General features: G+C 38.1%; 1 protein-coding gene across 2 annotated transcripts in view; it reads left to right on the top strand.

Moving 5' to 3' along the window:
* The window catches only part of UBE2R2 (ubiquitin-conjugating enzyme E2R 2), a 108,225-nt gene that overhangs the window by 62,750 nt on the left and 19,401 nt on the right, over positions 1 to 26,074 (top strand). The window contains exons 2-3 of one of the 2 annotated variants that reach the window (XM_008590958.1): positions 3,130 to 3,216; positions 17,340 to 17,437. In XM_008590958.1, coding sequence (XP_008589180.1) covers positions 3,130 to 3,216; positions 17,340 to 17,437 — 185 coding nt within the window. The remainder of the gene's footprint in view (positions 1 to 3,129; positions 3,217 to 17,339; positions 17,438 to 26,074) is intronic. The other variant, XM_008590962.1, reaches the window with a different exon arrangement.

Genomic DNA, 26,074 nt, shown 5'->3' with positions numbered 1-26,074 from the left:
TGTTTGGTTTGGTTTTTGTTTTTGTTTTTTAGGGGGGTGGCTGGCTGTTATGGGCATCCAAACCTATGACATTGGTGTTAAAAGGCTGTACTCTAACCAGCTGAGCTAATCAGCCAGTCCCATCTTTCTTCATGTTGTTTTGTGTACTAAATGTCCTTTTATTTCAGCCTAAAGGAATTCCTTTAGTATTTCTTATAGGGAAGGTCTGCTAGTCACAGATTCTCTCAGTTTTTGTTTATTTACCTTCATTTATGAAAAACGGCTTTGCTGGATATAGATTTCTTGGTTGATAGGTTGTTTTTCTTTCAACACTTAGAATATGTCATTCCACTGCCTTGTGGCTTCCTGATTTCTGATGAGAAATCAGCTATTTATCTTATTGAGGATCCCTTGTATGTAATGTATTGCTTTTCTCTTGCAGCTTTCCAGATTCTGTCTTTGGCTAGCTATCAGCAGTGTGATTATGATGTGCTTACGTGTGGATCTGTGAGTTTATTCTGCTTGGAGTTTGTTGAGCTTCTTGAATGTAATGGTTAATGTTTTTCATCAAATTTGGGACATTTTCAGCCACTATTTCTTCATATATTTTTTGTGCTTCTTTGTTTCTCTCATCTCCTGGGATTCTCAGTGTGCATTGTTAGTGAGAATGAAGATGTCCCACGTGTCTCTGTTTATTGTTTTTTATTTCTGTTCCTCCAACTGGATAATTGTTTTCCTTTTTTTTTTGGCAGCTGGCCAGATGGTTAACTAAACCTTGACCTTGGTGTTATAAGGCTGTGCTCTCACCAACTGAGATAACCAGGAAGCCCTGAATAATTTAAATTGACCTGTCTTCAAGCTTACTAATTCTTTCTTCCATTTGCTCAAATCTGTTGTTTAGCCCCTCTAGCAGATTTTTTATTTTAGTTATGTTGTACTTCACAACTTCAGAATTTCCATGTGGATTTTAAAAAATGATTTATCTCTTTATACAGCGGGCCGGTTAGCACAGTTGGGTGGAGCACAGTCTTGTAACACCAAGATCAAGGATTTGGATCCCCTTAGTGGCCAGCTGCCCCAAAATAAACAAACAGATAAAAGTCAAAACAGTAACTTCAAGCTATCTAGAAATTAAAGAAACATTCCAAGTAACTTATCTCTTTATCGATATTCTCTGTTTAATGACACATTGTTCTTATGCATTCCTTTAGTTCTTTAGCCATGGTTTCCTTTAGTCCTTTGAAATATTTAAAGTAGCCAATTTAAAGTCTTTGTCTAGTAAATTCAACATCAGGGCCTCCAGTTTCTATTGATTGCTTTTTCACTCTGTGTATGGACCATGTCTTTTCATGTCTTCGTGTCTTTTCATGTCTTGTCATATTTTCTTGAAAAAGGGATATTTAAATAATATACTGTGGTTCAGTAAACTGGTTTAAATAATACTGTGGTCAGATTTTCCCCTTCCCTGGGGTTTGGTTTGGTTTGGTTGTTGTTGCTATCTATTGTAATTGTTGTTTGCCTTCTTAGTGACTTTTCTTACCTAATTCTGTAATGTCTATATGCCTTGTCATGTGTGGCCAGTGAATTCTTTACTTGATTAGCTTAGTGATCAGTTAATGATTGGACAGAGATTTCCTTAATTTTTTGGAACCAGTTAGTTGGGCTTTGTGGAGGGGCTCTGTGTGTGTATTGGGGTAAACTTATAACACTCAGCCAGGGAGTTGCAAACTCTGTATTAACCTTCACTTCCTGCTTGTGCAGATACTTAAGTTAAGCCCGAAGTGTGAGCTTAGGGCCTTCTCATGTCTTTCCTGGGCATGCATATAGCCCTGGGCGTGTACACAACCCTACATGTTGGCATGGTCTTCTAGATTCATAGGAATTTGTCAGAGCTTTTCAAAGCTCTAATGGACATCTCATACCCCAGATTTCCCTCTTAAGTTTTTTGGTTGGTCTGTTGTTTTATCTGTTTTCCACTGCCTCAGACAGCTTTGAAGTTAAACAATTGCCAGCCATTGTTTTCAACTAGTGCTGCCATGGAAATCATTTTCACATTGGCCGTGCTTCAAATCCTGTCAAATACAGACAGCCTTGCAAGTGGGGTCTTCTAAGGGAACCACCAGAAAGAACTGTCAAATAATGACAGTTCTCTGTGAGTAGGACTTTGAAGAAGTTTCAGCCTATTCTGTTCCCACCAGTGCCTGCCAGGTTACTGGTTTCCACTTTGAATGTGAGCTGTTTGTTTAAAAGCTCCTGCAGGGGGCCGGCCCAGTGGCGCACTGCTACAGTGCGCCACTTGGGAAGCGCGGCGGCACTCCCGCCGAGGGTTCGGATCCCACATACAGACCGGCTGCTCACTGGCTGAGCGGGGTGCAGATGCAGCGCCGAGGGTTGCGATCCCCTTGCCGGTCCCGGTCCGGTACGGGCGCGACACTGAGGGTTGCGATCCGTTGCTGGTCACGAAAAAAGACAAAAAGGAAAAAAAAAAAAAGAAAATGTTCATGGTATGTTACAGGTGAAAAAAGCAGTACAAAATACAGTATGTTCAAATTTTTAAAAGTAAGTTGTGTAAAGAAATGTGCATATGTGTGAAATGAAAAACTACTACAGGAAGCTACATCAAAATGTGAGCATTTAAGGGCTGGACAGTTAGCTCAGTTGGTTAGAGCATGGTGTTGATAACACTAAGATCAAGAGTTTGGATCCCCATACTGGCTAGCTGTACCCCCGCCCCCCCCCCCCCAAATTAGTATTTATTATTGATAAGATGGTGGTTAAATTATGTGAATAAAAAAAATGTTCTATATTCTGTACCCTGAGATTATATTAATTTTTTTGTTATAAAAATAAAATATAGTAATGGGCATACCTGTACATAGTACTGTTTTTCACTCATGTGAATTAAATTAAAAATTATATAGCTGTAAGTTTTGGTGATTTAACATAGACTTTTATAAGTATTTGAAGGGATGCTACAAGAACATGCTCATAACCCTGACACTGAGGATAACAAAGTATGTATGAACTATTTTAATCTCAAGAGTCTATTCTTTAGAAAGTGGCTTTCTCTAGGATATAATAGGGCAAATTATTAGGCAGATGAATAAATTGTAGTCTTGTTTATTAGCATGTCATTTTTTTTCTTTTCAGGCGCATATTAAATTTCCTATTGACTACCCATATTCACCACCTACCTTCAGATTCTTGACCAAAATGTGGCATCCCAACATTTATGAGGTAAGAGACATCCATTATAAATTTCTCTGGAGATTTTTCAGATTAATACTTTAAAATGGGCTGTATATCTCAGTATACTGTGTTACTTATACTCTGGCCACAGAGAAATATTCATGACTTTGCACTTTTAGTTAGAAGTCCCTGGTTTAATTATTTAAGATTGAGGGTAATTCTATAATACCCAGTGTATATTCTAGTTAAAGATCGACACTTTAAACCTTTACTGCTCATTCCTAAGGTTATAATGCACATGTGCTAACATTTGCATTTTTAAAATTTAGTAAAATCATATAAATTTATTTGTGTACCTATCCTCTAACTTCACAGCAAGGGTCACCTGTTGCTATGATCAGAGATTCCACTTTTTGGGGGGATTTATCCTACTAGAGTTGGACTGGCCTCCTTTCAGGAGTTGCTGCTGAGCATTTGAGAGCCTCTTTTGGAATAAATCCAAGGTGAGGTTCTTCTACTGGACAAGTCCACATTCCTGGGGGAAGCATTTCAAGTTTTATTGATGAAACATGCATAGCTTTGGGTTAATCCATAAGTACGCTAAAATAATGCTTATGTTTCTCATGATTATATGTTATGTCAGGGCCTGCTAATATATCCTTTGAGGCCACTCTTTACCATTCTGTAATTTTTTTTTTCTAAATAGACTATTTTAGGTTCACAGCAAAATTGAGCATAAGGTATAGAGATTTTCTATGTACCTTCTACCCCCACACATGCATAGCCTCCCCCATTATTAACATCTCCCACCAAAGTAGTACATTTGTTATAATTGATGACCCTTCACTGACACATCATTATCACCTAATGTCCATAGTTTACATTTGGGTTCACTCTTGGTGTTATACATTCTGTGGTTTTGGACAAATGTGTAATGACATGGATTTCTCATTAGAGTATCATATTCAGTAGTTTAACTGCCTGACAGATCCACTGTGCTTCATCTGTTCATCATCCCTCCTTCCTCCATAATCCCTGGCAACCACTGATCTTTTTACTGCGTTCATAGTTTTGCTTTTTCCAGAATGTCATGTAGTCAGAATCACACGATATGTAGCCTTTTCAGATTATCTTCTTTCACTTAACAATATGCATTCAAGTTTCCTCCATGTATTTTCATAGCTTATTAGCTCGTTTCTTTTTAGTGCTGAATAATATTCCATTGTCTATATTTACTCCAGTTTATCCGTTTGTCTACTGAAGGACATCTTGGGTGCTTCCATGTTTTGGCAGTTTTGGATAAAGTTGCTATAAACGTCCATGTGCAGATCTTTGTGTGGACATGTTTCCAGCTCCTTTGAGTTAATACTCAGGAGCATGATAGCTGGATGGTATGGTAAAAGTATATTTAGTTTTGTGAGAAACCACCAAACTGTCTTCCACAGTGGCTATACCATCTTGCATTCCTTTTTACAATGATCTTTTCATATGATTATTTGCCATCTGTGAGTCTTCTTTGGTGAGGTGTCTGTTAAGGTATTTGGCCCATTTTTTACTTGGGTTGTTTATTTTCTTATTGTTGACTTTTAAGAGTTCTTTTTATATTTTATGTAACAGTCCATTATCCAGATAATGTCTTTTGGAAATGTTTGCTCCCAGTCTGTGGCTTGTTCTCATTCTCTTGACACATTGTCTTTCGCATTTCACAAAGCAGAAAAGTCATTGCCAAACCCAAGGTTATCTAAGATTTTCCTCTATGTTATCGTCCAGGAGCTTTATAGTTTTGTATTTTTACATTTAGGTATGTGCTCATATTTTTACATGTGGACAGTTAGAGCAACATTTATTGAAAAAGACTACCTTTGCACCATTGTATTGTCTTCACTGCTTTATCTAAGATCATTTGACTATATTTATGTAAGTCTATTTCTGAGCTCTATTCTGTACTGCAGCCTTACTATAATTGCTTATTAGTTCCTGGTGTTATTTGATCCACTCTTGGGTTTTCTATGTAGACAATCATGTCATCTGCAAATAAAGTCAGTTTTATTTCTTCCTTCATAGTTGGTATACTTTTTATTTCCTCTTCTTGTCTTATTGCATTAGGTTGGTTGAAAAGAAATGGTGAGGGGGGACATCCTGACTTGTTGCTTTTTTGGGGGTTGTGGTTGGCCTGTATAGGGATTTGAACCTTTAACCTTGGTGTTACAACACTGAGTTCTAACCAACTGAGCTAATGGAAATATACTTTTACAGGAAAACTAAACATCATGAATATGTTGATTCTTCTTTTTTTATTTTATTTTTGGGCAGCTGACTGGTATGGGGATCCAAACCCTTGACTATGGTGTTGTAACACCATGCTTTAACCAGCCTTGTTTCTCCTCATAGTGGGAAAATTTCTAGTTACTCACTATTAATTATGATGTTAGCTGTAGGTTTTTTGTAGATGTTAATCAAGTTGAAGGAGTTCCCTTCTCTTCGTAATGTGCTGAGATTTTTTTGTTTTTCTATCATGAATGGATGTTGGATTTTGTCAAATGCCTTTTCTGTATCTATTGATATGATTGTGTTGTTTTTCTTCTTTAGCCTGTTGGTGCAATGGATTGCTTTAATTGAATTTCAGGTTTCTTTTTTTTTTTTATTGAATCAATTGATTATACATGTTTTTGGGATCTAATGTTGACATCTGTTGATCAAAACAATATGACTAGTGTGTATATTGTTACAAATTATACTTATTCTTTATGCCCCTTGTCCAATTTCTCCCTATACCCCTCTCCCTCCCCGCTACCACCAATGTGATTTTCAAATTTCTGGTCAGCCTTGCATACCTGGATAAATTCCAGTTGGTCATAGTGTGTAATTCTTTTTAGACATTATTAGATTATATTTGCTAATATTTTGTGGAGGATTTCTTTCATCTGTGTTCTTTAAACATATTGGTGTATAGTTTTCTTTTCTTATAATTTCCTTGTCTGGTTTTGGTATTGGGGTAATGTTGGCCTCATAGAATGTTAGGAAGTATTCCCTCTTTTTCTATCTTCTGGAAAAGGCTGTAGAGAATGGTATAATTTCTTCTTTAAGTATTTGATAAAATTCACCAGTGAACCCATCTGGGCCTGGTGCTTTCTGTTTTGGAAGGTTATTAATTATTGCTTTAATTTCTTTAATTGATATAGACCTATTCTAATTGTCTATTTGTTCTTGTGTGAGTTTGGCAGACATCTTTCAAAAAATTGGTCCATTTCATTTGGTTTATCAAATTTGTGGCACAGAGTTATTCATAATATTCCTTTGTTATCGTTTCCATGGGATCTATAGTGATGTTCCCTTCATTTCTGGTATTAGTTATTTGTATCGTCTCTGTTTTTTTTAGTTTTCCAGGCTAGATGCTTATTATTTTATTGATCTTTTCAAAGAATCAGAATTTGGTTTTTAAAATTGTTCTCTATTGATCTGTCCTCAATTTCATTCATTTCTGCTCTGATTTTTATTATTGCTTTTTGTTCTGCTCTTTGGATTTAATTTGCTCATTTCCTAGTTTCTTAAGGCAAAAGCTTAGGTTGATTTTATATATATTTTTTTGTAAGACATGCATTCAGTGATATAATTTTCCTTGTAAGCATTGCTTTCACTACATCTCACAAATTTGATATGTTGTGTTTTCATTTTCATTTAGTTCAAAGCATTTTTTAATGTCTTCTGAGATTTCTTCTTTGCCTCATATATTATTTAGAAGTGTGTTGTTTAAGCTCTAAATGTTTTGGTATTTTCCAGTTATTTTTCTGTTTTTAATTTCTAGCTTAATTCCATTGTGGTCTGAGAGTAGACATTGTATGATTTCTATCTTTAAAAATTTGTTAAGGTATGTTTTGTGGCCCAGAATGTGGTCTATCTTGGTATAAGTTCCATGTGAGCTTGAGAAGAATGTGTAACCTGCTCTTGCTGTATGAAGTAGTCTATAGGTGTCCATTATATCCAGTTGATGGTACTGTTTAGTTCAATTATGTCTTTACTAGTTTTTTGGCTGCTGGATCTGTCCATTTCTGGATGGCTGGCAGTGGGCCAGAGTGGGCAAGAGCTGTGTGTTTCCCTTCTCTAACGTCAGTTAGGCTCTGATATAACCAAAGCAGGTTAGGCTCTTGTTAACCTGTTCTGGTTAAGTAATTTCTTGTTAACAAGAACAGAATACTCTGACTTATTTCAAAATGGTTTCTTTTTCCCTCCTCCTGTAAGAAGCATGAGGGGATTCTTTACTGGTAATCACTGTGAAAACCGGTAGAACTCACAAAAATGTGGGGGGAACAAATCACTGAAGGGGCTGGAGTTTTTTACTCTGAGGTTTTCCTATACCGGGCCTCCAGTAATTTATCAATTGTAGTTTAGGTTTTCATACCCTGGGACTGATTCCTTCAGAATTTTCTGCTCCTGGATTTCTGCTCTGGTAAGATGTAATTCTCTGTATCTACCTGTCTGTCTGTTCAATTTGGGGGATAGCAGTTTGCCTGTGACCTCATATCTCTTATGGATCTTAGAAGAGTTGGTTTTTCGGTTTTTTCATCCTTTTACTTGTTTTAAGACATTCTATAATTGTTTTCATTGCCATATGGCTCTGCAATGTTATTTTCTTGTAGCAGCAACTGCAATGCCTAGGGTTCAATTCCTGTTCTGGCTAGCCACCAAAAAAATTAAAAATTAAAAAATTAAAAAATTGCTTTTGATTCTTGCAACCCTAGTCCTGCACTAGTCCTGCACTAGTCCTTTTTTTGCCCAGGTGGTAGTTGGGAAGCACTTTAGCTCCACAAACAGAGCTGTATAGCTTTTAAATTTCTTTTGGCAAGAAATGGAACTTATTTGTGTAAATTAGCACATTGGTGTAGCTTTATCGTTTTTTTTTAAAGATGACTGGTAAGGGGATCTTAACCCTTGACTTGGTGTTATCAGCGCCACACTCTCCCAAGTGAGCTACAGGCCGGCCCTAGCTTTATCGTTTTTAACAATCTGCTTTTTCTATAAGACATTCTCATATTTCTTTCCTTTTCCAAACAGGACAAATTGGAAAAGGTGATATGTAGTTTCTTTTCCAGAAATAAGCTCTCAGAATATTGTTTTCTTTAATATTTGACATAATCATAGTGTGAATAAACAACAGCGAATACTTTATACTTTTCCATTTAACAGCTATCATTCTGTTGTAGGAGAGAGTCTGTAGAAATAATTTCTTTGTTTCATAAGTTCAAACTGAGTTCAGTACTCACAGAAGTATTTTGGTGTCTGTTTTAGTTCATTTAGGCTGCTATAATAAAATACCTTAGGCTGGGTAATTTATAAACAACAGAAATTTATCACTCACAGTTCTAGAAGCTGGGAAGTCCAAGAACAAGGTGCCAGTAGGTTTGGTGTCTGGTGAGGGCTTTTCCCTCATAGATGGCACCTTGTTGCTGAGTCCTCACATGGCAAAAGAGGCAAGACAACTCTTTCTTGCCTCATTTTATAAGGGCATTAATCCCATCCATGAGGGCACAGCCCAAAGGCCCCACCTATTAATACCATCACCTTTGGGGTTAAGAGTTCAACATGTAAATCTGGGGGGACACCAACATTCAGACCATAAATGTCCCTGTCCATCTAATAATTAAAGGTTTTGACTTTAAAACTATGTAGTATATATAGATTTTACATAGTAAGAGAAAAGTGATAAGGACCATACTTTTGTCTTGCTATTGAGAACTAATTAACCCCAAAGCTGTATACTCATCTGTTTCCATCTGGTTTCCATCTGTTATCTAATTCCCAAACTCTTCTCATAAAAGAAACAAAAAGAGGATAAAGGAGTCAAAGCTCTAAAGGAGAGCGTAGGTAGGTATTTAAACTACCCTTACTATTGTTTTTTCACTACTTAGGCTATTTAGTTCTTTCTCAAGATTTAGCATTAGATCATGATTTTTAAAAATGTTTTCAATGTTTATAATACATTTTTCTAAAATAACATGCATGCATTTGCTATAATTGTGCTGTTATTTTCCATGCCATAAGTACAGTTGGCCCTCAGTATCCATGGGTATCCCATCCATGGATATTACAAATTGGATATATTTGGGGGAAGAAATGGATGGTTGTATTTGTACTGAACGTGTACAGACTTTTTCTCTTATCATTACTCCCTAAATAATGCAGTATAACAACTGTTTACACAGCATTTACATTGTATTAGGTGTTATAAGTAATCTAGAGATGATTTGAAGTATTCAGGAGGATGTTTGTAGGTTATATGCATTTACTACATTATTTCATGTAAGGGACTTGAGCATCTGTAGATTTTCATATCTCCTGGAGGTCCTGGAACCAATCCCCCGTGGATACTGAGGAACCGACTGTATTTTGTTTTTAAAGAAATGATAAATCATATTTAGGAATTAAATTTGACATAGTCAAAGGAATCATAAGAAACTCTTTTTGCATGTTAATTTACCTTGGCTGCAGCCTGGAAATGGTATCAGAATCGAACATTTTGGGGGCCAATGTCAATACTAGGGTACTTCAAAAAAGTTTATGGAAAGATTCGTATTATCGGGCCGGCCCGGTGGCGCACTGGATAGTGCGCCGCTTGGGAAGCGCGGCGGTGCTCCCGCCCGAGGGTTCGGATCCCACATGCAGACCGGTTCCCGCTCACTGGCTGAGCGAGGCGCGGGGGCAACACCGAGGGTTGCGGTCCCGTTGCCGGTCCCGGTCCGGTGCGGGAGTGACACTGAGGGTTGCGATCCGTTGCCGGACATGGAAAAAGACAAAAAAAAAAAGATTTGTATTATCTTTATAGTTCTATTTTTCTGTAAAGTTTTCAAAGTATGTTCATATTTGTGATTCTAGACATCTGGGGCTAATGGTTCTTGGCCAAAGGAGTGCTCTTGAGAGTTGCTTTCTCCTTTACCTACCTGTATTATCACCAGTGATAGAAACAAAATGGACCTCAATATCAAATTGCTCTAGTCAAGAAAATGTTTACTGCAGGGTTATTTATAATAGAACTGTGGAGGATAGGGGGATATAGTGACAACAACAAAACAAAAACACAAAATCAAAATCCTACTAAGGGCCAAAATAATGGGAATTGATGAAGGAGTTTTTGGTAAATTAACTTCATGAGCATTTAAAAATAAATGTTATAAAGACTATTATTGATAGGAAATAATTTGTCCAGTTTTTAAAAGGACAAGAACTTTTGTTACAGTTTATTTTAAACACATACAAAGACACATTACTGTAGTCCAAAAAGTTATAAATACTGTTAGATGAGTGATTTAATTATTTAAAAATTTCCTTTATCATTACCATGTTTATGATATTTATTAATAATGAGGGAAAACTTGGAGAACAAAGAAATTTAATATAAGTTTGTCATCATTGATTATATTGCACAATCTATTTTCCCTTCTGCTTCACATTATATAGAGTGAGCTTAAAAATACAGTTTGCTAGGGCCGGCCCGGTGGCGCACTGGAGAGTGCGCTGCTTGGGAGTGTGGCGGCGCTCCCGCCGAGGGTTCAGATCCCATGTGGAGACCGGTTCCTGCTCACTGGCTGAGCACGGTGCAGGAGCAACACTGAGGGTTGCGATCCCGTTGCCGGTCCCCGTTACCAGTCAGTAAAAAAGACAAAAAAGGGAGAAAAAAAAAATACAGTTTGCTAGGGCCGGCCTGTGGCTCACTTGGGAGAGTGCAGTGCTGATAACACCAAGTCCATGGGTTCGGATCCTGTATAGGGATAGCAGGTTCCCTCACTGGCTGAGCGTGGTGCTGACAACACCAAGCCAAGGGTTAAGATCCCCTTACCAGTCATCTTTTTTTAAAAAAATAAATAAAAATACAGTTTGCTTACATGTTATTGTGCGTTCAGAAGCATACAACCAAAGAGCCTCATTTGCTTTACGAACTGTATTTTGGGGAGTTGGGGGGCACCTGGCTGGTATGGGAATCCAAACCTTTGACCTTGGTTGCTTTATGAACTATATTAAAATGAGGTGTTTATACTCATTTTCTTCACTACAAACTTCATAGATGTGGCAACTCAAGTGAAATCTCACTGCTCATTAGTATTTAAATTTTTTTTTACTGTAGGCTTTAATTTTTAGAGCAGTTCACTGCAAAGTTGAGTGAGAATTATTTAATATTTAATGATCCTTTTAGCACTAGTGTGCTGTAGAACATAGTGTGGAGCCTTACTTCAAAAAATAATAAAGATTTGGATGTTATTTGAAGGAGTGTATGGATAATTTTTTCTGTATAATGGTTATAGGTAAATGTCACCAATGCGGTCATGAAATAAAGGTTTCAGTAAGATGGTGTATTTCAGGCTACTTTGTAGCCTATATGAAAATACTTTGCTATTTCACTTTAGCTTTTAGTTCTTCTAAAAGAACTAAAGAGAATTATTCTTAATTCTCAACTCTGTTGATTTTCAAACATTATACTAATTTCTGTAGCCACAATAACGTAAGGATGTACAAACTTGATTACTATTCCAGTAGCATTAGGGTATGTTATTTCTAAAGGTTAGTGTTACAATAATGAATAAAAATACAGCCTACTTTTTAAATATGCTTTTTCTAAAACATGTTGTCTTAGTCAGCTAGGGCAGCCATAACAGAATATCAGACTGGGCGGGCCGGCCCGGTGGCGCACTGCTACAGTGCGCCGAGGGTTCGGATCCCACATGCAGACCGGTTCCCGCTCACTGGCTAGGCGAGGTGTGGGCGCGACACCGAGGGTTGCGATCCGTTGCCGGACACGAAAAAAAAGACAAAAAGGAAAAAAAAAAGAATATCAGACTGGGCGGGCCGGCCCGGCGGCGCACTGCTACAGTGCGCCGAGGGTTCGGCTCCCACATGCAGACCGGTTCCCGCTCACTGGCTAGGCGAGGTGGGGGCCCGACACCGAGGGTTGCGATCCGTTGCCGGACACGAAAAAAAAGACAAAAAGGAAAAAAAAAAGAATATCAGACTGGGTGGTTTATTTTCTCACAGTTCTAGAGGCTGTAAGTCCAAGATCAAGGTGCCAGCATGATAGGTTTTTGGTGAGGGCTCTTTTCCTAGCTTGTAGGCTGCCTTCTTGCTGTGTCCTCATATAGCCGGTAGAAGGAAGGAGGTAGCTCTCTTGGCGTCTCTTATTATAAGGGTACTAATCTCATCAGACCAGGGACTCACCCTCATGATCTCAACTAACTCTAATTAATACCTAAAGCCACATCTCCAGCTACCGTCACACTGTGGATTAGGGCTTCAACATATAGAATTTGGGGAGGAGGGATATGCAAACATTCAGTTCATAACTCATGTCAAATAACCAGTATAACGTGAATTTCCTAAGAATCTGCAATATTAAAGGTTTTTGTAAAGTGTACAATCATTGCCCTTTAGAATAATAAATTTTAGGCTATATAAATTGTGATTGGGCATATTTATACATATTTTATAATACTTATAATTCTTTAGATGGATGATAGGACATTAGGAATAAAATTGATGAGAATCATAAATCAACTCCTCAACATTTGATACTGGATATATCAAGAGATCCCAGAAAATAAAGCCATATTATTATAAATTATATTTTTAAATTTCCCAGAAGAGACCAGTCTCTGGCAACCACCAGTCTGTTTTCTGTCTCTGTGAATTTATATATTGTGGATATTTAATATAAATGGAGTCATGCAAAATGTGACCTTTTGTGCCTGGCTCCTTAACACTTAGTATAATGTTACAGAGGTTCATTCCCCTTGTAGCATGTAACAGCACTTCATTTCTTTTTATGACTAAATAGTATTCCACTATATGGATATACCACAATTTGTTTCTACATCCATCTGTTGATGGACATTGTGTCTCCCATTTGGACATGTGAATAGTGCAGCTATGACTATGCACCTGTACTTGTGTGAGTACCTGTTTTTGGTTCTTTTGAGTATGTACCTAGGAGTGAAATTGTGGGGTTAAATGGGAATTCTGTGTTTACCAAATTTTTTTTCCACAGCAGCTGAACCATTTTATATTCCCATCAACAGTGTATGAGGGTTCCAGTTTCTCCATATCCTCATGATCACTTGTTATATTACTTTTTTTTTTTTTTTTAATTATAGCCGTCTTGAAATGGTGTGAAGTGATATCTCATTGTGGGTTTGATTTGCATTTCCCTAATGACTGATGATGTTGATCATTCTTTCATGTGTATCTTCTGTGGAGAAATGTCTATCCTTTCCCCATTTTTTAATTGGGTTGTCTTTTTGTTGTTGTTTTAGGAGTTCCTTATATATTTTAGATACTAAATGCTTATATATATGATTTGCAAATATTTTCTCTTATTCTATAGGTTACCTTTTTACTTTCTTGATAATGTCCTTTGGATGTACAAAAATTTTCCAATTTTAATGAAGTTCAGCTTATCTATACACTTTTTGTTGCTCATGATGTTATCATATCTAATCCATTGTCAAGTGCAAGGTCATGAAGATTTACCCCCATGTTTTAAGAATTTTATGGTTTTAGATCTTTGATCCATTTTTAGTTAATTTTTCTATATGGTATGAGGTAGGAGTCCAATTTCATTCTTTCGTTTGTGGAAATCCAGTTGTCCTAGCACCATTTTTGGGGACTGTTCTTTCCTCATTTCAATATCTTAGCATGTTTGTAAAAAATCAGTTGGCCATAGATGTATGGGATTATTTTTGGACTCTGTTCTATTTCATTGGTCTGCATGTTCATGTCAGTAACTAAACTGTTTTGTTGACTGTAGCTTTGTAGTAAGTTTTGTTCATTTGTTGGTGGTGGTGGTGGCCGGCCAGTATAGGGATGTAGTAAGTTTTGAAATCAGGAAGGATGAGTCCCCCAACTTAATGGTTTTGGCTATCTGGGTCCCTTAAATTTCCATGTAAATTTTAGCATCAACTTTTCAATTTCTGCAGAAAAAGGAAGGTGAATTTTGATGCAATTGTGTTGAATCTGCAGATCAAATTGGGTAATAATGCCATGTTAACATTTAGGTCTTTTTAAATTTTGTTGAGCAATGTTTTGTAGTTTTCAGTGTATAAGTCTTTCACTTCCTTGGTTAGGTTCATTCTTTTATTTTTTATTTATTTATTTTTTTGTCTTTTTTCGTGTCTGGCAACGGATCGCAACCCTCAGTGTTGCGCCCGTACCGGACCGGGACCGGCAACGGGATCGCAATCCTCGGTGTTGCGCCCACACCTCACTCAGCCAGTGAGCGGGAACCGGTCTGTATGTGGGATCCGAACCCTTGGTGGGAGCGCCTCCGCGCTCCCAAGCGGCGCACTGTAGCAGTGCGCCACCGGGCCAGCCCAGGTTCATTCTTTTAGATGCCAATTATAAGTGGAATTATTTTCTTAACATCCTTTTGGGGTTATTCATTGCTGGTACATGGAAATAAAACCGGGTGTTGACTCTGTATCCTATAAGTTTGCTGAATTTATTAGCTATAGTAGCTTTCTTGTGGATTCTTTGTGATTTGCCATATACATGATCATATCATCTGTGAATAGAGATGGTTTTATTACTCCTTTTTAATTCATATTCCTTTTATTTCATTTTCCTGTCTAATTGCTCTGTCTAGAAACTTCCAGTATAATGTTAAATAGCAGTGGTGAAAGCAGGCATTCCTGTCTTGTTCCTGATCTTAGGAGGAAAGCTTTTAGTCTTTCACCATTGAGTATGATGTTAGCTGTGGTTTTTCATAAATACTCTTTATCACATTAAGATCATTTCCCTCTATTCATAGTTTCCTGAGTGTTTTTATCATGGAAGAGTGTTGGAGTTTGTCAAATGCATTGTCTGCATCAATTAAGATGCCCATCTTTTATTTTTTTAATTAATTAGTCAATCAATCAATCAATCTATTTATTAATCAATCAATCAATTAATTAATTATGAATAAGATGACTGGTAAGGGAATCTTAACCCTTGACTTGGTGTTATCAGTACCACACTCTCCCGAGTGAGCTAAGTGGCCATCCCTATATAGGGATCCGAACCCGTGGCCTTGGTGTTATCAGCACCGCACTCTCCCAAGTGAGTGAAGTGGCCATCCCTATATAGGGATCCGAACCCGTGGCCTTGGTGTTATCAGCACCGCACTCTCCCAAGTGAGTGAAGTGGCCATCCCTATATAGGGATCCGAACCCGTGGCCTTGGTGTTATCAGCACCGCACTCTCCCAAGTGAGTCAGGGGCCGGCCCTTGGATGCCCATCTTTTAATATGTCACTTCTAAATGCAAATCTGTTCATGTTATTATACTACTAAGAACTTTTATTTATATACATATTAAACTCCAAACCAAGTAACACATTCCTAGTTTTTGTACCCTGTTCTTCATCAAAACTGGGCCATTCATTACTGGGTAGGTAGAATAATGGTCCCCCAAAATGTCCACATCCTAATCCCTGGAATTTATGAGTGTGTTAGGTTACATGTCAAAGGGTAATTAAGGTTGCTAATTAGCTGACCTTAAAATTGGGAGATTATTCTGAATTGTCAGGGTAGGCTCAGTATAATCACAAGGACCCTTAAAAGTGAAAGAGAGAGGCAGAAAATTAGTTAGAGGAGATCTGACTTTGGAAGAAAGGCTGAGAGAAATGAAATATTGCTTTGAAGATAGAGAAAGGAGGCTAAGGGCAAAGAATGGCCTTTGGTACCTAGAAAAGGAAAGAGATTCTTCTCTAGAGCCTCCAGAAAGGAATGCAGTGCTGCTGATACATTGATTTTTGCCTGGAAGACTTCAACCTACAGAACTGTAAAATAATAAATTTTTGTTGTTTTATACCACTTCGTTTGTGGTAGTTTGTTACAGTAGCAATAGAAAATAAATACAAGAACACAAGCATATTTTATTCTACTATTTATGATGATGCTTTATTTCTGCAGACAAACATATCTGAATTTCCCTTAGGCGGTAAAATTGTACTCATTATTAAAGGCCCATCTCAAAGCCTTCTCAAAGTTTTCACGAAGCTTTTCGTATCTAACCATACTACATAGTTTTAAAATACAGTATTTGGGTTTTTTGGTCTTTTAATTTTAATTTTTTTTAAATGTTCTATTAGCTTGGTGATGTTATTTATACATACATACATTTATATATATTCATTCCTGTGTGTGTTTCAATTTGCGTTGTATGTGTAAGGTTTTTTGCACTTTTATTAGTTATACCTCCAATTAAAAAATAACCTTAAATTTTATCTTCCAGTTTAGATTAAGTCCTAACAGATAGTGTCAAGTGACTTGACAATATTTTACTCAACCTTGTATTTTCTATTGAATAAGCACTCTGTATTGCATATGGTACACAATCTACATGTTTGAATCCACGTATTAAAATTCATCTAACTGTACTTGTGGATTATGTTAGATAATTTATGAAGCAAAATATATTAACCATAGTGATGAGTTAATATAACTGAGGAAGTTATAGTTAAGTTTCTATGGGCATATTTGTTTCTTTTTATGTACTTTTGGTATAGATATGTTTGAAAACAAAGGGATATATTTGGTTGCTTCGCAAGACTCTTTTTTTTTTTTTTTTCCTTTTTGTCTTTTTTCGTGACCGGCAACGGATCGCAACCCTCAGTGTCGCGCCTGTACCGGACCGGGACCAGCAACGGGATCGCAACCCTCGGTGTTGCGCCCGCACCTCGCTCAGCCAGTGAGCGGCCGGTCTGTATGTGGGATCCGAACCCTCGGCGGGAGGGTCCGTAGCAGTGCGCCACTGGGCCGGCCCGCAAGACTCTTTTGAATATTGATTTATCATGTTGTCTATTTCTTTTTTGTCCGAGTTTGTTTAAGAAGGATGGCACTAAAGACACAGTGGTTTTTGTTTTGGTGGCCAATATGGGGATCCAAGCCTTTGATCTTGGTGTTATAACACCACTCTCTAAAGTTTCTTTAGAAAAAACATATTTTGGAAATAGGTCAAATTAATACTTATAATATTAAAATTTTTTTAATTCTTTACTTTGATTTTGAAAGCAAAGAAAAAACAGAATTTTTTCCTCCCCTTAATAAAAAGAAAACAAGTTTCTGGGAATGAAGGAAACTTCAGCAGAACTGATGTCCCTTTTCATACATTGCTTTTTGAGTATTTACCAGATGTGATATTTGTGTCTTGTAGAATGGAGATGTATGCATTTCAATTCTTCATCCGCCTGTAGATGACCCACAGAGTGGAGAACTGCCCTCTGAAAGGTGGAATCCTACTCAGAATGTGAGGTAAAGTGTTACATAAGAAATAACCTTTAATTACAAAGGGGAAGGCTTAAAAAAAAAAAGAAATGATCTGTTTTTTGGATGAGTCTGTATTTTCTTTGCGCCTTTGTAAAGTAATATTACATATTGTCTTTTAACCCGTACAAAAGAATCCTTCCTATATTTGGTTGTTCTGTCTCCAACTAGAGCCTTAAGACATTTGTATCATTTTCTGAGCAATAATGTATATTACTCTCTATGTTCACTGTGGATTAAGTCTGAATTCTTCCTCTTACACTATCTAAGTTCTACCCTGCTTCTTTGGATCCCATGACTTTTGTGTTTGGATTGGTTGCTTTTTTAATTTAAGGATTCTTAATTGCTTTTTGCAGAAAAGACTTAGTCTTTACAAACTCAAAATGGACTTTTTATACTACTATTTGGTGTTTTTTATTGGGTGTGTGTGTTTTTTCTGATGGTTTGGAATACTCATATATCTCTTATGATTTCCTTTGATTATCCATCTAATGATTGATTGATCTATCGATTTATCTACATGGATAGATATTTAATCATCTTTTTGTTTAGAGTAGTACTCTGTATGTGAGGGAGATGGTTGTACACTCCCTTAGAAGAATTTTTTTAAACTATTTATACTGTTCCATGTTTTTAAGTGCAATTTTTAGCCATAAATTTAAATAGTTAAAAAATAATTTTTTCCTTGAATTCAGATTTCCATTTCCCTGCCCGCTACTGAGTTTTATCTTTTTTTTTTTTTTTTTTTGTGGCTGGTCAATACAGGAATCCAAACCCTTGACTTTGGTGTTATAATACCCTGCTCTAACCAACTGAGCTAACTGGCCAGCCCTAATAATACTTGAAATTTTTATGCTTGATAGCCTTGTACTGTTTATCCTATAATACTTTTCTTTACCCCCATAATACTTTTTTCTGCAACAAAAATCTATACATATAAATGTTAAATTTATTTCTGTATTGAGTTACTACTATTATTTTTAGTATTCAGTTGCTTAAAAACAATATATACTTCTGATTTTCTTTTTACACTTAATTATTAGAAATGCATTTCTTAATCAGATAAACATTTGCTTTCTGTTAGGTCATATATCTGTGAATAATTATTACATTGCTAGAATGAGGCAGAGTTCAATTTTAATTTCATAGGCAGACACATTGATACATACCTATACAAGTGTGCATGCATGTGTGTGTATATACACACACACACAAGGACACACACACACATACAGTCACATGCATTATCGCTTAATGGCAGGGATATGGTCTGAGAAATGTCTTGTTAGGCAATTTGGTCATTGTTTGAATGTCATAAAGTGTACTTATACAAACCTAGAGATACACCATACTATACACCTAGGGTATATGGTATAGCCTATTGCTCCTAGGCTACAATCCTGTACAGCATGTTACTCTACTGAATACTGTAGGTAATTGCAACACAATGATAAGTATTTCTGTATCAATCTAAACATAAAAGGTACAGTAGAAATATGCTATAAAAGATAAAAAATGGTACACTTGAGTAGGGTGCTTATTGTGAACAGAGCTTGCAGGACTGGAAGTTGCTGTGTGTGAGTCAGTGAGTGAGTGGTGAGTGAATGTGAATGCCTAGGACATTACACTACTGTAGACTTTTATATACACCATACACTTAGGCCACACTAAATTTATATTTTTTTTAATAAGTAGTCGCACTGGGCCGGCCTGGTGGCGCACTGCTACAGTGCGCCGCTTGAGAGTGCGGTGGCGCTCCTGCCAAGGGTTCAGATCCCACATACAGACCGGTTCCCGCTTACTGGCTGAGTGAGGTGCGGGTGCAGCACTGAGGGTTGTGATCCCGTTGCCGGTCCCGGTCCGGTACGGGCGCGACACTGAGGGTTGTGATCCGTTGCCAGACACGAAAAAAAAAAAAGGAGGAAAAAAAAAAAAAGTAGTCGCACTGCATTACTATGGCTACACTGTCACTTGGTGATAGAAATTTTTTGGCTCCACTGTGATATTATGGGACCGCAACCATATATGCAGTCCATTGTTGACCGAAACATCATTATGTGGCATAGGTTTATGTCAGATGCAAGAACTAAGAAATCTTATTTACATATGATAATGATTTCTTTTTTCCTTCTGGGCAGCTGGCTGGTACAGGGATCGAACCCTGGACCTTGGTGTTATCATCACCACACTCTAACCAACTGAGCTAACTGGAAATAATTTTTTAAAATAAAATTGTTAGGTCAGTGAAACTAAATTCTCTCAATTCCTTCTGAGTTATTTAGCAGAAATTATATAGTGATCTGTAATCAGTCTTTAAAAAAAAGAACAGCTTTATTGAGACATAATTTGCATGCCATATAAATCACCCATTTAAAATCTATAGTTCAGGGCCGGCCCGTGGCTCACTTGGGAGAGTGCGGTGGTGATAACACCAAGGCCACGGGTTCAGATCCCATATAGGGATGGCCGGTTCACTCACTTGGGAGAGCGTGGTGCTGACAACACCAAGTCAAGGGTTAAGATACCCTTACCGGTCATCTTTTAAAAAAAATAAAATAAAATAAAATCTATAGTTCAGGGCCAGCCAGTTAGCTCAGTTGGTTAGAGCACGATGTTACAACACCAAGGTCAAGCGTTCGGATCCCCATACCAGCCAGCCACCAAAAACAAACAGATTAAATAATATCTACAATTCAGTGGTTTTTAGTATATTCACAAGTTGTACAACCATTACCACAATTGGTTTTTGAACATTTTTATTGCCCCCAGAAAAAACCCATACCCTTTGGCAGTTATTTTCCATTACCCCTTAAACCCCTCAGCTCTAGGAAACCACCAGTCTACTTTCTATCTCTATGGATTTTCCTATTTTGGACATTTCATATGAATGGAATCATATAATATTTTGTATTTTGTGACCGGCTTCTTTAACTTAGCATAATGTTTTCAAGGTTTTTTCATGTTGTGGCATGTATTGGTACTTAATCCCTTTTTATGGCTGTCACTCCATTGTATGGTCATACCACATTGTATGTATGTATGTATACACATTATATGGTTATGTCACATTTTGTATATGATAGACATTTGGATTGTTTCCACTTTTGGACTATTATGAATAATGCTGCTGTGAACAATGTGTGTAAGTTTTCCTAGTGGTTTTATGTTTTCGTTTCCTTGGATATATTCCTAGGAGTGGAATTGTTGGGTCATATGGTAATACTACATTTAACTTTTTTTTTTTTTCTAAAAGATGACCGGTAAGGGGATCTTAACCCTTGACTTGGTGTTGTCAGCACCACGCTCAGCCAGTGAGTGAACCGGCCATCCCTATGTGGGATCCGAACCCGTGGCCTTGGTGTTATCAGCACCGCACTCTACTGAGTGAGCCACGGGCCGGCCCTATTTAACTTTTTGAGTAACTGCCAGACTGTTTTTCAAAATGGCTGCATTGTCTGACATTTCCAGTGGTAGTGTGAGAATTCCAATTTCTCCACATATTCTTTAAAACTCGTTATTGTCTGTGTTTTTTATTATAGCCATGCTAGTGGGTGTGAAGTGGTGTCTCATTTTGGTTTTCTCAATCTTTTTCTTTACTAACCTTTGTCATTTTAAAACAGTTGTAGACTTTCAGAGGAAATTTCAGAAATTGTGAAGAAACTACAGGCTTCCCAAATACCCTGTCGTTTTCCTATTATTACTAATGTTAGTATCATTCATTTGTTACAATTAATGAACCAGTATTAATATATTATTACTAAGTAAAGCTTGTACTCTTTCACTTTTCCTTAGTTTTTACCTAATGTTATTTTTCTGCTCTAGGATCCCATGCATAATACTACATTGTGTTATCAACACCACACTCGAACCAAGTGAGCTAACTGGCAGCTATTATATTTGATAGTTATGTCTCCTAAGGCAGCTCTTGACTATGACAATTTCTTAAACTTTCTTCATTTTGATGACCTTGACAGTTTTGAGGGATACTGATCAGGTATTTTGTAGAATGTTCTACAGTTGGGATTTTTCTCATGTTTTTCTCGTGATTAGACTGGAGTTATAGGTTTGGGGAAGAAAGACCACAGAAGTACCATTTTCATAGCATTGTATCTGGGGTACTTACTATGAACATGACTTATTTCTGTTGATGTTGCCCTTCATCACCTGACTAAGATGATGTTTTTAGGTTTTCTCCACTGTGAAGCTTCCCCCCCCCCGCCCACTTTCCATTCTTTACTTTTTGGAAAGAAGTCATTTGTACATCCCACACTTAAGGAGTGGGGAGTTATACCTCTTTGAGGCTGGGGTATCTATATAAATTATTTTGAATTCTTCTGTGGAGAAGATTGATCTATTCTCCCCCATTTATTTGTTTATTCAATCATTTGTTAATCATTTTTACTGATCTAAAAGCTAATAACTTAGTTAGAATCTTTAATTCTGTCATAAGCAAAGAATTGGAAGCTTCTTGACTTGTAAAATGATTTCTTACCAATTTTTACCAACTTATTTGCTTGCCACTTTCTGAAAAGTATATACCAGTGAGGCTTTTCATGACATTCCTTACTGTAATCATGCTATTGATTATGCTGGTTATTCAATGCAATATATTTAGAAAGGTTGAGAAAATAGATATATTGTGGATTTCAGCACATCTTGCATGCATATTTTTTAAGTCAAGAAAAGTGTGACTTCCTTTTTAAATTCAAATAAATGTGTTGATATACCTCACCGTGACAACCATCACTCCTCTGAATTTTAATTCTCATGTATATGTATATGGCATAGGGCCTTGCCTCTATGAAATAAAGAATCACCACATATTTCCTGCACTTTTTGCTTAACTTTAATGGGACTCTCCCTCAGGGATAATGCATTTCTTAACAATAATCAGAGGATGGAATTAGTGAGTTAACTTTAACGAAAATATAATTCCAGCCATACCAATCTGTACATATCTGAATTTATTATACCCTACCATGTACAAAAATACTTTTTTTTTAAAACACCACTCTGCTTTTAACAAAATTATTTATGAGACAGGAAAAACAGTTGGCTCTACTGAGATGGATGTTTGTAAATTGCTCTGTTTTTGCACCTCTTATATTTTACCATCACTGGGCAATGCACCGTAGGAATTTTTATTTATTTATTTTTTATTGAATCGTAATTGATTATACATGTTTGGGGGGGTTCAACATTGATGTATGTTCATCAAATCAATAATATTAGCATATACATTATTACAAATTGTACTTATTTTTTATGCCCCTTATCCAGTCTCTCCCCATCCCCTCTCCTTGCCCCCTCCCACCTCTGATAACCCTAGATTTCTTCTCTCTTTCTGAAAGAGTAATGGTTATTCTCTTGATTTGTTGCCTAGATGATCTGTCCAGTGCTGAGAGAGGTGTGTTCAGGTCTCCCACTATTATTGTAGCATAGATGCTTCTTCTGTCACTCTGGAATGGGCGTTATGGAGAGGGCTTTATCCTCTTCTTTTCTTTGGTCAGTAACTCTCCTTGTGTCAGTGGCTCTCGGGTGGCTGGAGGGCCATCTGTATGGTAGTTGTGGCATCTAGCTGCTTTTGAGGCAGCCGTGGCTATTGTGGTGGCTATGGTAGGTGGAAGTGGTGTTTTTGGCATGCTCCTTGCCTGGATGTGGGAGGAGGGGTCATCCCCGGCTCAATGTTTCTGGACACAAGGCAGGCCCTGTGGCACTGGCAATGTGCCTGGTTGCGGGAGGAGGGGTTGGTCCCTGGCTCCATCTGTTTTTACATTCTAAGATGTTGTTGCAGAGCTTTTGGGTGGGAGGGGGAGAGGGAAAGGGGGAAGGAAATAGGGTGGGAGAAGGAGGGGTGTTGGTTGAGGCCCACGGCATCCCCCTCATTCCTGCAGGGGAGACTGGGGGCTTCCAGTGGTGGCTTCATTGTTTCTGGGCTGCATGCAGATGTCAGGGGGGTGTGGCTGAAGCACTCAGCCCCCCACTGCCTGGCTCGGTAGCCTGGGATGTTTCCTGCAGAGGCTCGGTGGTCATCACTGGGCTGGGTGCAGGTGTTGAGGGAGCATGGCTGATGCCCTCGGCCACTCACCATCCTGGTTTGGGGGCCTTGGGGCACTTCCTATGGCAGCTCAGTGGTCATCCCTGGGCTGGTTGTGGGTGTTGGGGGGCGTGGCTGAGGCTCCTGGCCCTCCCCTCGCTGGCTTGGGGGCTTAGGGGGCTTAGGGTGCTTCTGGTCCTTCTAGGTTTTATAGGTGTTCTTTGGTGAAGTGAGACCTTTACTGCTTAATATCAAACTTTGTCTCTGGTCTGTGGGTATTTTTTTTCTTTCAGTTCTGTTGGATTATTTGCCGTTCCCACTATGTAAACTCTGTTCTGGAACTAATTTTTTGTCCTTTGCTTACTTCTAAAATGGGAGAACTTCCTGTGGGGACAGACCAGCACTTGAGCACTGTGGTTGAGCTAAATTGCTGCTTTGCTGCTGATTCCCTGGGGAAGGCTTTTTGTGCAGCTCGGGTTTTAATGGTTGACTTTGTAGGTACTTCCGGGTCTCATGAGATCCAGTACACCTAGGTTGTGTAGAAACTCTGGTGTGGACCTGAGTCTTTTCAGCAAACTGCTCCCCCTGCAGTTCTGTATTCCTGACCAGTCTACATAGAGTGGGCCTGTGCTGATTGGAGGGAAGATCAGCTGTCCTTGCTGTGCCTCAGTGTTCCCCCAGTGGGCCTATCTCTGCCACCGCCCATACTCCAAACACTTCCCATGGGACAGACCATGCTACGGTCCCTTGCAATGACTCACTGGCCTCTGAGTGGCTTCTTTTTTCAGTTGTTCTTGCTCCTCGCCTCCTGTGTGGGTCCATGGGAACCCTGTTAGTGGTCTTGTGGCCTGAGGGCCACCAGGGCCCTCTTTTCCCCTGCTGCCTCCAAGCAACTTCACAGGAAGGGCACAGCTGTGGTTTTGCCAGCTCTTGCTCCAGCCTTGAAGCAGCCAGGATTTGAAATGGTAGGAGCAATCCTTTCTTCCTCTCATCGTGGTTTCTCCTGCCTTCATGCACCCCGTAGGTCTCTCCTCCTCTTCCCCTGAGCTCTGGCAGCCTCAGCTTGGCTATTGTTGCTTTTTAATAGTTGTAAATTGGTTGATTTGTGGAAGAGAATGACACTGGGAACCGTCTATTCTGCCATCTTGACCGGAACACCATAGGAATATTTAGGATCGGTGGGAGGTATGCATTTCCTTTGTGAAGGGCAACTGTTTTTTGTTTTTTTGTTCGCTAGCCAAGTAATACCTTGACCTTGACCTTACATGGCTGTGCTCTAACCAACTGAGCTAACTGGCCAGCCTTGTAAAGGGCATTGTGAAAAGGGAGGTTGGAAAGGAAGAACTGATCTGATAACATCATATACCCCAAGGCCATATATATACTAGTTTTAAGACCATTGCTTTACATAAGATCTTTTATGATCACTAACAATGTTAGCATATTTCTACTTTTACCTAAGTATGCTGATTTCCTTTTCTTTTATATCTGAGCCTCAACATAGAATTTAATGCTGTAAAATCAAGTAATAGATATAAGATATAAATAAATTGAGGGATATGGTATGTGATATGGATTGTGTCCCCCAAGTTTTGTGTATTAGTAGCTTGATCCCCATTGTGACTGTTAAGAGGGTGGGAAATCCTAATATGGTAATTGCAAAGTGGGGCCTTGAAGAAGTGATTAGATTGTAAGGCAATGCCATAGTGAATGGATTAAAAACGGTGGTCATAGGCGTGGTTCTGAAGGCAACTCTCTGCCATTTTCTGCCATGTGAGATCCCTGGGTCACTGTCGCCACCACCAGATGTGTTCCCTGGACTTTGGACTTCCTCACCTCTGAAACTGCACACAATAAATTTCGTTTTCTTTATAAATTACCCAGTTCCAATTTATTGTTATAATCAACAGAAACAGACTAATGTAGCATGGAAATCAGCATACTTATTCTACCTCCCATTTTCTTTCCCCTTTTTCCTTCTAACTTTTAAAAATTGTTTTTCTTTTCATTTTTTTTTCTGGCAGCTGGCTGGTTAAGAGGATCCAAACCCCTTGACCTTGGTGTTATAACACTGCACTCTAACCAACTGAGCTAACCACCCAGCCCTAAAAATTGTTTCTTTATCATCAGGGTCAGAAGAACAGTGTGTACTATTCAGTTATTATTTTTAGAAAAATCCCAATTGTTAAAAATTCATGGTCCTACTGTTAAATGGATTCACTCTGCTGTTCATTCTCTTACTCTCTCTGGTCTATTGATTATCTAAAATTTGTCCTCTAATAATTTCTCCAAGAATTGCTCATGGAAGCCAATATTATATTCCCTGAATTTTTACATGTTCAAAATGTTATGTGCTTGTGGGTGAGTGTATGTAGATGTTTTGCCACTATACTTTAAATGACAGTTTGGCTGGGCACAGTGTTTCAGGACCAAAAGTTCTTTCCTTGAGGATATAAAAGGCATTACTCTGCTGTGTTGATTGTTGCTGTGGAAAAATTTGGCTACCCCATTTACCATCCTTTCCACCCCACACAGGTGACTTGATTTTATCTTTCTCTTTGTTTCATTTTCTGAACCTTATGTGTGGA

This window comes from Galeopterus variegatus, unplaced genomic scaffold, assembly GCF_000696425.1.
Source record: "Galeopterus variegatus unplaced genomic scaffold, G_variegatus-3.0.2 Scaffold143, whole genome shotgun sequence".
Taxonomy (NCBI): Eukaryota; Metazoa; Chordata; class Mammalia; order Dermoptera; family Cynocephalidae; genus Galeopterus; species Galeopterus variegatus.
The sequence above is the reverse complement of the archived record's forward strand: the minus strand, read 5'-3'. Positions and strand labels throughout refer to the sequence as shown.